This window comes from Schistocerca nitens, chromosome 5 (genome assembly GCF_023898315.1).
Source record: "Schistocerca nitens isolate TAMUIC-IGC-003100 chromosome 5, iqSchNite1.1, whole genome shotgun sequence".
Lineage (NCBI taxonomy): Eukaryota > Metazoa > Arthropoda > Insecta > Orthoptera > Acrididae > Schistocerca > Schistocerca nitens.
In genome coordinates, this window is record NC_064618.1 from 393,766,981 (window position 1) to 393,780,748 (window position 13,768).

The window sequence follows — 13,768 nt, forward strand, 5'->3', positions numbered from 1 at the left end:
GAGCACATTAACCAGTTGTTGGAGAGTGTGTGCAAATCTGTCAAAACAAAAGAACATTTTTGTCTACCATTATGCATGTTGCAGGTGTTAGGCTGGTCAAACACAGCAGGTCGTAGCAAGGGCCATCCGTGTGCCACAAAGTGTGATCTCAAGATTATGGCAATGATTCTAGAAGACAGGAAACGTGTCCAGGTGCTACAGTGCGGGATGTCCACAGTGTACAACACCACAAGAAGACTGATATCTCACCATCAGTGCCCGCAGACAGCCATGGAGTACTGCAGGTAGCCTTGCTCAGGACCTTACCACAGCCACTGGAAGAGTTGTCTCCAGATACACAGTCTACAGACGACTGAACAGACATGGTTTATCTACCCGGAGACCTGGAAGGTGCATTCCACTGACCCCTGGTCACAGGAGAACCCGTAAAGCCTGGTGTCAAGAACACAGTACATGATCATAGGTTATGTTCACGGACGAGTCCAGGTATAGTCTAAACAGTGATTCTCGCTGGATTTTCATCTGGCGTGAACCAGGAACCAGATACCAACCCCTTAATGTCCTTGAAAGGGACCTGTATGGAGTTCATGGGTTGCTGGTGTGGGATGGGATTATCATTGGTGCCTTATATTCCTGCATGTCTGACAGACGAACTGTAACAGGTCAGGTGTATCGGGACATCATTTTGCACCAGTATGTCCACCTTTTCAGGGGTGCAGTGGGTCCCACCTTCCTCCTGATGGATGATAATGCACGGCCCCACCGAGCTGCCATCGTGGAGGAGTACCGTGAAACAGAAGACATCAGGCGAATAGTAGTAAATAGATATTTGCGTTATGACCTTAATTCTCAATGGGACTTTTGCTGTGAAAAATGATCCAAAGAAGAGCATCACCACTTTAGGTGTTTTAATTAGTGCTATCAAACAGAAAATCAATAATGAAATTGCCACATGTAATGAGGCTTAATCATATCATCTTAATCTCTCTCTCTCTCTCTCTCTCTCTCTCTCTCTCTCTCTCTCTCTCAGTATGATGTTAATGGGCTTCATGTCCACCTTCACTTTGCTAGCATATATCCAGACAGAACAATCAGTTGCCTTGATGCTTGAAGTGTGTGATGTGAGAAACTCATTCATGCTCCTTCTCTTTTTGAGTGGAAATACTGCTTTGTGCATATCAAAACAATTTAGTGCATTTGTGAAAAATGAAAGTAGTGACTCTTGTAGTCAAACGTTCAACATTTTTAAGATTCACATCAGAATCAGCTGACAGTGATTGCACCAAGACCATATTCTACAACCACCAGTATGTTTTATCATTCTCTCATTAAGAAAGACCGAAATTTTGGAGAAAGGACTTCTGCTATTTATGCAATGAATTCACAAATACTAACAAAAATATCATCTTTATTTCCAACACTATACAAAATACATTAATTATATGACTGTAAAAAGCATATACATTTAGTTCATGTTTGCAATACAAACCATAGGTTGTGTAAACACAATTACTAAATCTTAATCTTACATCGGTCTTTGGCTATGTCACTGTTTGTATGATATTCATTCAGTAATACTAACAGATGGTGCTGCTCACCCATTTTCTTCCTGCATAACAGATTATTTTTGTACTATAAGGTAAACAAGTTAAAACTCCATGCTGTTGTACCATATTGTTAACAATAGGGTACAGAATTACATTCTATTAACAGTATGTAAAGATCATAGTGGGCCTGACAGTACAAAATATACAGCTTAATGTTAAATTAGTATGGAAAATAAAGATTTTTGTACAAAATTAATATAAACATTTTTCAGTATCTTCAAAATTAAATAATAAAAAACCCATAAGCTCCTTAGAAAATACAAGACAAATTTTACAACTCATGAACACATTCACATGCAACAATGAAAAATCTGCAATATTTACATCTCACTATGCATGAAGAAATTTACGAGAACAGATATAAATAGCCTGCAACACAGACAGTGCTATTAATTCTCAGAACTGTACAGATTAAATTAAATAATGCATTTATATTGAGAAGAAATGTAAGAATTGGTATAATGAAAGCTATTTGAGCTTTTGTAAGATATTGTCTTACTGACTAACCACAACAAAGCTTCCACTTTTAACATACTAGAGAAAATTGACAGAGAAGAGCATACAAAATTTTCCTTCATTTTACATAAAGATAAATAAAATTCATAAAAATTCTTTTTACTTCAATATTCAGTACAGTTTATGTCAAAGGATAAAAATGATACATCCAGTACGCAGATTTTCATGACTAACACATTCTACATAGTTCCTTTCACCTAGCAAAATATGTACTGGCAGTTTTTTTTTTCTAAAATTTTTGTAAATACCTGTTCATGTTATAAAATCTTGATTATGTTAAATCAGTCTGGTTACCTCAAAAGAACTTTAAAAGACCTTTTTCAATTCTTAATGTAGATTACATTTTGTTGTGATCCCAGTTTTTATGTTTGTGTTATGGAAATACAAGTACATAGGCCTCAGATTAGGCAGCGCATAATGTGTGTCATGTACCACAGTATAAAGTAGTTACACCTGATTTTATTAAAGCAGCACAATAAAAATGGAACATGTTTTTGCAAACTGCACATTGTGTTACCATAGCCAACAGTATAAAGTAGTTAAACCACATCCAGCACTAACTAAGCTCTACAACATTTAAATGCACTTTATAAATATATAAATCACACATTTAGGTAGTTTGTATCAATATGAATAATGGATTTGTGTTAACATGCAAAGGTCGTTGAAGCATAGATCACAGCTTGATCAGTATTTGTGACAGATGACCTTGAAGTGAAAAACATGCTTTAACATCACCAGAAAGGCACAGTTAGTGAAATGGTTTCACATTCATTCAGACAGTTTTGAATGGCATTCAAGGGTCCACACACAAGGATTGCTGCATCTTACTTGGAATTAAGATTATACTCTGAGAAGTGTAAAATATAACTTTTGATGTGATATACAGTAAAAAGGGCATCCTTACAGAAGACATTTTTTAAGTTCATCGAATGTACTGTCATAACAAAAGTGCTGTCCATATTTATTCAAGTGACACCTGGGCATTATGTGATTTCCCTGGGCTAAGGGATTATGAGCTCTGTGATGTAAAGAGACCTTGATAACTGGATACTGAATGATGTGAATAGATTTTTAATACAGCATTAAAAAAGTTCTAAGTATGTTGTTTGTATAGAAGTGATTAGGACCCTGTGAAACAAGATCACTCATTAGGAACAAAGTCATGAGACTCAAATATCTTTGAAACTGATACACACAAAACTTCAGGTGGCAACACAAGCAGGAACATATTTTATGTTATCTCTTAGTTATATGAATAGTAATAAAATGAGAATTCATTGAAATCACCTTGTTAACTGCGTATTTGTTCTGAAATATTTTATTTTGCTAATAATATGGGCAATAGAGATTACACTTTGGAACAAGCAGTAATGGCTGTCTTAGTGGATGAAATGTTCGCTGGTGAAAAGTGAGCTTAAGGCCTCAAAAAGTAATCCAGATACTTTTAATTTATTTGCACCATTCATAATACTGAGACAGCAACTGAGTTGCTGTAGTTTCAGCCAATTAGGCATAATGATGTTTTGCAACCAACAGGATACTACATAACATAAAAATGCTTCCAGCAATTTGAAAATATTGCATTCAGAGGGGAGAGCATTATAATAACTAATGTATTTGTTGAGGAATCATAGTGGTAGCTGATAGACAAACAGGGAAACAGCTTACCTAAGACTGACAAGTGTGTAAAAAAATAAGCTGCTAACAATTCTAAGTGTGCATGCCTGAGGTTTGCAGTAGAAATGATTCTAAATATTCTCATTTTAGCATTATACACAAAATTTTTATTTGCAAAAGAGAATTAATTATTGCAAGAAAAAGAGTGATAGTTATTGCAAGAAAGCATTCTTGTGTGATTCATCTAACACGTGATGACAAGGTGTATCATATGTACACTGTCTGCGAAAATAAATAATTACAGTAAAAATGAAGAAATTTTTGATTAAAGGAAATATTAGACTGTAACATAAGTTTTGGTACGAAATCAGTAAAATGAACAGAGAGCAGATTTGAATATCAGTTTTTGGACAAGCTGCTGGTGTGGTGTAAACATACTAGGCACACATAATACATTCCTGAAAAATCCAATAGAATGTGTTAAAATCAACCAGTCACTGGTAACCAATCGATCAACAGCAGCATTTTACTACACAGAACCTGAAAGTCACATTTACACATGCCTCCCCCCTCTCCTCCCCATACTTTCCAACCATACAAATTAATTTTAGATAAAAACAACTACCATTCATAAACATTTCACTTGTAACATTAATTTAAATATTTAAATTCACACAGAAACATACAACATATAGACAGATATCACAAACTTACATTTTTTAACAACAATCGACACATATTACACAAGGTTGACAAAAATCACAAAGTTTAAGGAAGGCCATCCTTGAGTCACTTATCTTATCCAGAATGCCTAGGCATTGCAATAATGTCCATATTTGTGTAGGTATTATCTACTGAGATAATTTTTGAGCCAGGAATAAATGTCATCTTCATTGTTTTTTACCCAGTGTATATTAAGTTGGATTGTTTCAAGGCTCTGCATCAATGAACGACTTCCGGAACCAACATTCATGTCACTGAAGAACTGTGAAACCTATGAGCAAAGAAGCAGAAATAAATTCATGGAATTTATAACTCTGAGAACTACCAAATTAATTCTGGCAATGTGTGTCATTTTCTGATGGGGGAAGAGGGGCAAAGGAATGGTGAAAGCAGGTAATAGTGAGTTGTTACAGGCGTTGCAACTTAGAATATCAAGTGCATACACTGAGTATAGAAGAACTCTATGAAATGTTCCTAACCTAATACACAGGAATCAGAGAAGGTTAAAATGCAAACGAAAGGCACCTAAAACTGTGGCCAAGGGAAGATTTCACCACTCAGTGGTGAAATAAGCTTCTGAGCATAATACACTCTACTTAGTGGCTGTTTCACAACCTACACCATCTGAAAGCCACCTCCATCCCCTTCCTGAACCAAGACATAATACCAACTTCTCTGAACTATGTAGATCTGACTCATCTTTGCAACACATCCTTCAATTCTGCAATCCTTTTGGTCTTGGTCTCCACTAAACCCTCTGACACACCCACCTCCACCCCTACCTTCATGCCACCCATTTCATAATTCTATGCACACTCTTCTCTCTGCAGCTTCTCTCTTCCTTTATTCCGTCTCCCCCTCCCAATCCTCTGTGTACCAGATGCAGCTGCGAACACACCAATGCCACATTCCTATTCCATATGTTTGCTGCCTTCCCCTCCTATCAACACCCCCTCCTCTATCAAACTCCTTTTTTCTCCCTCGCCCACTCCACATGACAGTATCCCACATCCCAGTCGATCTCTATTGCTGATACAGTGTAGTTGGTCAGGGAAAAGTAGTCCTGTGCATGTGTTCCTTTTTGTTTTATACACTAGTTAGCACTGAAGGAGGACATCACCCAAAACTTCAGCAATGTTTTCATTCTTTATTTTTTCCATCAACCACTCAATGTCTCAACTATAGAGTGTGTTGTTACTTTTACTCCTTCCATTATTTATATTCCTCCCAGGAATTTCCGTCATTCCAACTGCAATCATCATCAACAGTCATTTGGCCTCCTCCAGACTTATTTATCCAAGGATTACAGTGTTCAGCTATATGCTTTCTCACTGCTTCTGCATGTATTCTGTCACCATTAGGGAACTGCCTCTGTCTTTTTATCTCATGCAGTCATACAAAGATCTTTTACAGTCCATCTACCACCCATTTATTTGGCTTGAAATGTTTCTTCCTACTTTTCTTATTTTGGTGATAGGTGGATCTGTAAAATTTTCGTAGGTTAATTCTTCAAACTACTCGCAATATATTTATCGGTTGCTGTATTTCTTGTGCTGAAAGGGCCCTGCTCATCAGTGCCCCTTTAACAGTGTATCAGCTCTTCTTAGTGGGCTGCTTCTCCTTTTGCATCAAAAGATGCTGAAAGAGACTTCTTTTGTTGATGAACCATGGACCTTGCTGTTGGTGGGGAGGCTTTCGTGCCTCAGCGATGCAGATGGCTGTACCATAGGTGCAACCACATCGGAGGGGTATCTGTTGAGAGGCCAGACAAACGTGGTTCCTGAAGAGGGGCAGCACCCTTTTCAGTAGTTGCAGGGGCAACAGTCTGGATGATTGACTGATCTGGCTTTGTAACACTAACCAAAACAACCTTGCTGTGCTGGTACTGTGAACAGGTGAAAGCAAGGGGAAGCTAAAGCCGTAATTTTTCCCGAGGGCATGCAGCTTCACTGTATGGTTAAATGAACAATTTGTACAGAAACCAGATGGTAGGGGCATGAAAGGGAAGCAGTGGTTGGGAAGCGAGTGAGACAGGGTTGTAGCCTCTCCCTGATGTTATTCAATCTGTATATTGAGCAAGCAGTAAAGGAAACATAAGAAAAATTCGGAATAGGTATTAAAATCCATGGAGAAGAAATAAAAACTTGGAGGTTCGCCGATGACATTGTAATTCTGTCAGAGCCAACAAAGGACTTGGAAGAGCAGTTGAACGGAATGGATACTGTCTTGAAAGGAGGATATAAATGAACATCAACAAAAGCAAAACAAGGATAATGGAATGCAGCCGAATTAAGTCGGGTGATGCTGAGGGAATTAGATTAGGAAATGAGACACTTAAAGTAGTAAAGGAGTTTTGCTATTTGGGGAGCAAAATAACTGATGGTGATCGAAGTAGAGAGAATATAAAATGTAGACGGCAATGGCAAGGAAAGCGTTTCTAAAGAAGAGAAATTTGTTAACATCAAGTATTGATTTACGTGTCAGGAAGTCGTTTCTGAAAGTATTTGTATGAAGCGTAGCCATGTATGGAAGTGAAACATGGATGATAAATAGTTTGGACAAGAAGAGAATAGAAGCTTTCGAAATGTGGTGCTACAGAAGAATGCTGAAGATTAGATGGGTAGGATCACATATCTAATGAGGAGGTATTGAATAGAATTGGGGAGAAGAGGAGTTTGTGGCACAACTTGACAAGAAGAAGGGATCGGTTGATAGGACATGTTCTGAGGCATCAGGGGATCACAAATTTAGCACTGGAGGGCAGTGTGGAGGGTAAAAATCGTAGAGGGAGACCAAGAGATGAATACACTAAGCAGATTCAGAAGGATGTAGGTTGCAGTAGGTACTGGGAGTTGAAGAAGCTTGCACAGGATAGAGTAGCATGGAGAGCTGCATCAAACCAGTCTCAGGACTGAAGACCACCACAACAACAACAACACTGGAACAACACACCAAGATAGTCTGAATTCACTGTATTGCCCGTAATATGGAGTTATAGATGATGACGGACTAATTACATCTGCATGTAATTCAATCAGACAAGAGAATGTGTATCTATCAGAGTCCATCAAGGCAATAACAACGTGCAAATATATTTCAGTATCATTTGTTTTCTGGTGAGCATTCCTTTGACACCATGGTGATCACATTCTCTTTACGCCATTCAACTGTGGCACCTGAGAGCAGGTGATTCCACTCAGCTAGTAGAAGCTTCCATTTGCACCCCTCCTCACTGATAGCACAGGAACTATACAACTCCGATCTACACAGACCATAAAACACCTCATGAAAGTGAGTTACTTCCTACTTCCTAATTACCTTAACTTATGAACACCTTTTGTTGGCCAATGGGGAACAGGGAGGGGAGCCTCTCATTCCCAGAATGACACGTCACACTTCAGGCTACATATCCCACCTATGTCCTTTTCATATTCATTACAGTCATTATTAAATCTTTCACACCTCTTTGATTCCAGATACACTTCTTAGTTAAAAACTCTCCTAGTAGTCCTCGACTTGCGCCTCTCAATTTATTGCAGAGTAGTTCCCAGTTTTTTAATTAGTCCTTGTCCCCCTGCCATAACTCAAAAATAGTAAACACACTAATAAGAAATTCTTCATTTCAAACATGTCTGAGGCTAGTTTGGAAACTTCTGCTTAGTTCATAAAAATAGTCCAGATCAATTTTACTTTTCTGCTTGTTTCTTTTGCTGTCCCTCCAGTTGTTGTCTTTAGTTGTCATCTTCTCTATATAAATACACTATCGCACAGTGCAAGTAAGATAAAAAACCTAGTTATCAGATTCAAATATGAATTAGCTATATTGTTTCCCCAGTGTCACGATTAAGATAACGTTTAAGAGTAGTGTTCTACATTTTTAAAAACGAAATCATTCAAAACATAACTTCCCATTGTTATGCTGTTCTAGTTCCAAGCATTGCATGCCACTAATTTTGTATTGTGGTGGCATAATATAATCTTTCCTCAGAAGATGGCGTTCATAAGACATCAACAAATCTGTAAACATGGTTACAGGAAAGTAAGGGGCATGTAGTTATGCATGAGAAATCAAAGAGTTAACTTCAGTGAGTGCTGTGTAAACACCAATAATGGGACAAAGAAAGGAGCTTTCAACAGAAAAACATTCTGCAATCGTATTTTTATGTGCAGTCGCTCTTACTGTGTGACAAATAACATGTCAAGAACATATTTCCTTAGGATGTGTCCATTATCCCTTGCAGAGGCATGCGGATACTGTCCAAAATATGGACCGATCTTGAAAGGATAGGCCAAAAGTCACATCAAAAAGTGATGAAAAAATATGTAGTAGTCAGAAGTAAATGTGATTGCTTCAAAACAGTGCCCGTTTTAGCGGCAGGACTCAATCACAACAGAGAAAAGCCGCTGAGTGTAAGTACTACAAAATACGTCTTCAGGCAGTGAACCTTAAAGGGGATGTGGCAGCTAAGAAACCATTACTGACAGCTATTAATACGCAGAAGAGTCTACACTCGGCAAGACAACATGAAAGTGGGGCAGAAAATCAATGGAAAAAAGTACTTTTCATTGACACATCCAAATTTGAGGCATTTGGCACAAAACAACGCAAGTTTGTTCACTGGTTGCCAGGCGAATGAATGTTACATCGATGTGTATATCCAACATTAAAGCACAGAAGGGGTTCCCACATGGTCTGGCATGTTTTGGAGGTGGTAAGACTGGTGAACTTTTACAAATAAACAGGACAATGAAGAAAAAAGATTGCCGTCGCATTCTACAGTATCATGCAAAGCATGTGGAACTCATTTGATTGGCAAGGGATCCGCCCTACAGAAAATAACAACCTAAACACACTTCAAAACTGTGTATAGTGTATTTGGCAAATTTAGAAAAAAAGAAGGAAATGAAAAATATGGTCTGGTCACCCCTATCCCCCAAATGTAATCCTATTGAACTGTTTTGGGATCACTTGGATAGACCAGTTAAATTAAGGCCTGTTACCAACGTTAATCACCTCTGGACCATACTACAAGAGGAATGGTGGCATATCACCGAGGAAACCTTGATGAAGCTGACATCGAGAGTGCAGAGCAGCGATTAAAGCCAAATGAGGCTACTGTGAGGAGAGTAAAATTTGACTGCACGTGTTTAGTTTCAATAAAAGATAATTCCAAATCTGACTTGTGAGTATTTCTAACATTTCCGGTTCCAATTTGCATTTTTTCCTGAAAATCACTAATATTCAAAATCTTTTGAATGATAATGTAAATTGAAGTTGCCTTCTAGCATCTGAATGTGCATGTGCATGTGCATGTGCAGTCACTGCTGTAGAGATTTTGATCTGGTTCACACTCATGGAGACATTGATTCATGAGGAATGTTGTATGTAATTTATAAAAATTTTGCACAAGTTGTCTGAATTATGAGGAAGCAAAGTTAAGTTGTGGAAATGATGTCACTGTCGCCTACTGAACAGCCGCCATAACTCATGGCAGCAGCATTACCACGAGTTAGGAGAAAGGATGACCAAACTTACAAATGGCTTGATGGTCTAGTGACAGGTCATTTGGTTGGGAACCGATTGTAGGCCTGAACCCTGGTTGGGTCAACTTTTTTCACATTGCTTTTTAACTTAACATTCACCTCTTAATAATGCGGAGGAGATTTGCCAGAAACTATCATGACTTGGTTCCCCTGTTACACTGTAGCTCCCCTTTTCCCGGCTTGTCAACTGGTTAGGGATATGCAAGTCACCTAAGTGACATCTAACTGATTGCAATTATTTCATAAAACTGCATTAAAAAAAACTGCAAGTCAAAAACGTGGGATTTTCAGTTATTTATGCATAGATTGAAACAGAGTATTGGATGCAGCTATACTGCATTTTATATAAAGAAAGTTTTTCAATAGTGCAGCAAATGACTCAACTTTAAGCTTCCTGCTTTCATCAAGTCAAACATAGATGCAAACCCAATTCTCTGCATTGTGCGATGAGACATATTATTTGTTTGGACACTTTCAAATTACACAGAAGACTGGTAAATGAATCTCCTCTGTGAGAAAGGGATTTAGATCTTTTAAAGATCGTAAAGACATGGGTAAAATCTTCTTGAATGGACTTCTCTTGCAGAGGAATACATAAGATTTCAAAATAATCCTACAGAAGGTAGAGGGGTGCACTTTAAAATATGACAATTTCAGACTTCCAATTTCCCACTTCTCAGATTACAAGTCAGAATTTGTACTCTTAATTCACTGAAAATTCTTTTAACACTGGTCTGTGAGTTATTCAACTTTGAGGTATTGTAATGAATATGACCAATAATGAAACTGTTATGGCGTAAAGTCAGTGTCGGCATGCCAGTCGGGAATGACAGAGAAGAGATGGCTGTGAGAAGAGGTCAGCCAATCACATGCTGACCAACTTCCCTCCAGGACGACAACTCGACAGCAGCGGCCCCTTGGTGAAGAGGACATAACCGTCACCCCCGACTAGTGGCAGCCACTTCACTAACTGATGCATCGTAGCCTCTTCATTACCACTCTCTACATAGCACAGACTTGTGTTTGTCTATTGTGAAGCAGACTGATTATTTTGTATGATGCCATTTGCTTGCAACATACCAATAAAAGTTGAGTATTTGTACTTGTCTTGTTGTAATAAAACTCATTAATATGAGTTGTTCAATTGTTTGTCGAGCGAACCGAGTATCCAGGATTCCTAGACAGAAACAATAACCGCTTCGTCATCATGCTGTGATGTAAGATTTACTGTTTTATAATCAAATATTTGTAATCAATAGTTTCCCTGCAATCATTTGAGAACACTTGCGTAGTGAAAAAACAGGTGAATCCAAATTGTGGCATTTTACTTTTTGTGCTTCAAATGAAATGTTTTCTGAAAAAGTACTTCAGCAACTTTGCTCTGCTTATGTACAGTACGTTCTTTCAGCAGCACAGCGGGTGACTCAACTTTCAGCTTTCTGCCTTCATTGGATCAAACCCCACACAGATATGATTCTTTGTGTGTCACAGCAAAGCAGCCTCGTAAAACAGTTTGGACAAAAATATTGCAGCGGTCAGTCGGTTCCAACAAGGCATTACAGTGCCAACTAAATCTCACAGTAGGAGTACTGTATCATGACCTTAATATGTAACTCGTGTGTTTTCCCTTACTTTTTCTTTTATTTGTGCCACGTCAGCCAGCCTTTGATACATATTGTATCGCTCACACTCACACACACACACACACACACACACACACACACACACACACACACACACACACACACAGAATAATCATGACTCCAGACAACTTTCCTGGTGTGCACTGCTTACATCATGTAAGTTATATGAAAATGGTGATATTCATTTGACATTCTCCTCTATATTTTATTTGTGACCCCCAAAACAAAATACGCTAAGCAAATCAAGTCATCTGGAAGAAAATGCACCCGTGCGAAGCTGGACGAGGTCACTAGTAAATACTGAAACCCTCCAACTGCTGCTATAATTGTGTGATTAATTTGCACTGTTTTCCTTTCAGTATGTTGATTATATGTTATTTTAGTTTTATAACTAATTTTTCAGGCCCACTTTCAATCTTACATTATTAAGGTCTTCCATCATTTGTAAAAGTTTATTTGGACAAAAGACAAGGATTAAAATGCCATTATCAGAACACAGATGGTTCATGTAAGTTTCATCAACTCACATTCATTCTTGTTTACTCTCAATTCAGGGAGTTGCATTTTGGTACAGATACGTTATTGACAAAATTTATAATACACACACAAGAATATGGTCTATGCAAGCTTATCATAGAATATCTGAAAGTCAACTAACAAAAATGAAATCATAGAACAAACAGAATAAGGACATTGCGTCCGCAGCTCGTGGTCGTGTGGTAGCGTTCTTGCTTCCCGCGCCCGGGTTCCCGGGTTCGATTCCCGGCGGGGTCAGGGATTTTCTCTGCCTCGTGATGACTGGGTGTTGTCCCAAATATAGGAAAAATGAAAGGGGTGCAAGTATGCTGCTTGGATATATGTATGAATGTAATTTTTGAACAAAATCTGAAGCCTGAATGAGAGGCATATTGCTGAAGAATTCACTAGGTAATCAGACTGGTTTACCACAGAACAGTTTGGCTGCTGTGGCATTAAGATTTTCCTTGATGGTAATGAAAACACCCAGTAGGTAAATTCACATAGTTTCTGTCCAACATTGTGATTCATGACACCTTAGAGAGGCTTTTAATTAGTGATGGAGACATTTAACCAAACCATTTTCTGTTATATGATAAGTTGCACTTAGAATACATTTCGTGCCTACGAAAATAGTGAGTCATTTGAATAGACATACTCAAATTGCTTCCCTTGGTCAGTGGTGTTATGTAGAGGCATTCTGAAATGAGCAACCCATCTGCAAAGATGGCTGCAACAAGGCAACAGATATTACTACGATCGATGGCAGGCCACACATTGATGCACAAACATTTGTCCACAAACACTCTGTCCATATTTAACTACACAAAAACTTGTTTAACCTGCTTTATTGTATTCTGGACTCCGTGATGGGGCAAATCATGCAGCAAGTATGCACACAGTTTTTATACGTCCGGTAGTTTTGACTTTATCAATAATTGCGTCTACATAGGAAAGGCTGTCCCTAGATGCATCCAGTTCCCCATCAACATGGATGATACGAGTCATAATCTGCACTACATTATGTAAATTTTGCAGTTGACATGGCGTTGATTTGTCTGGCCTCTAACAAAAAACATAGATAGTGGCTTGTGATCAGGGATCAGCCTTCAAGCATATGGCAAAATTTCTTTATAGAGGCATAACCCGCATATAACTTGTGTTCATATGTTGACCATCTCTGTTGCAACAGAGATAGTTTCTGACTGAAGAAAACCAATGTTGATCTATCCGTTGTTGAAGCGCAAAACATATTGCAGCTGTAGACACATCAACCATCAAAATGAGACACACTTGTGGAACATGGTATACTAAAGTATGGCCTCTGCAATAGTACTCTTCACATCATTATAGATGGTTTCTGCTTCGCTAGTCCACTAAAATTTGTCACTTGATTTCAGTGAATCTCTTAAGAAGTCATTCAATGGAGCAGCGAGAAGAGTATCATGGAGCAGCGAGAAGAGTATCATTGCACACAAAGCAACGATAATAGTTAGCTGAGCCGAGCAATCTTTGTAACTCACAGACTGTTACAGGCTGTGAGAAATTGTTTATGGCTTCCATTCTATAGTGCAGTGGCCAAATTTCTTGGGCACTAAT

The 13,768-nt window shown here is 38.3% G+C and overlaps 1 protein-coding gene across 2 annotated transcripts in view; it reads right to left on the reverse strand.

Annotated features, from left to right (window-relative positions):
• Positions 1-1,730: 1,730 nt before the first annotated feature.
• The window catches only part of LOC126260110 (glutamyl aminopeptidase-like), a 191,845-nt gene continuing 179,807 nt past the window's right edge, over positions 1,731-13,768 (reverse strand). For both annotated transcript variants that reach the window (XM_049957346.1, XM_049957347.1), the window contains one exon: positions 1,731-4,737. In XM_049957346.1, coding sequence (XP_049813303.1) covers positions 4,591-4,737 — 147 coding nt within the window. In that variant the 3' untranslated portion in view covers positions 1,731-4,590. The remainder of the gene's footprint in view (positions 4,738-13,768) is intronic.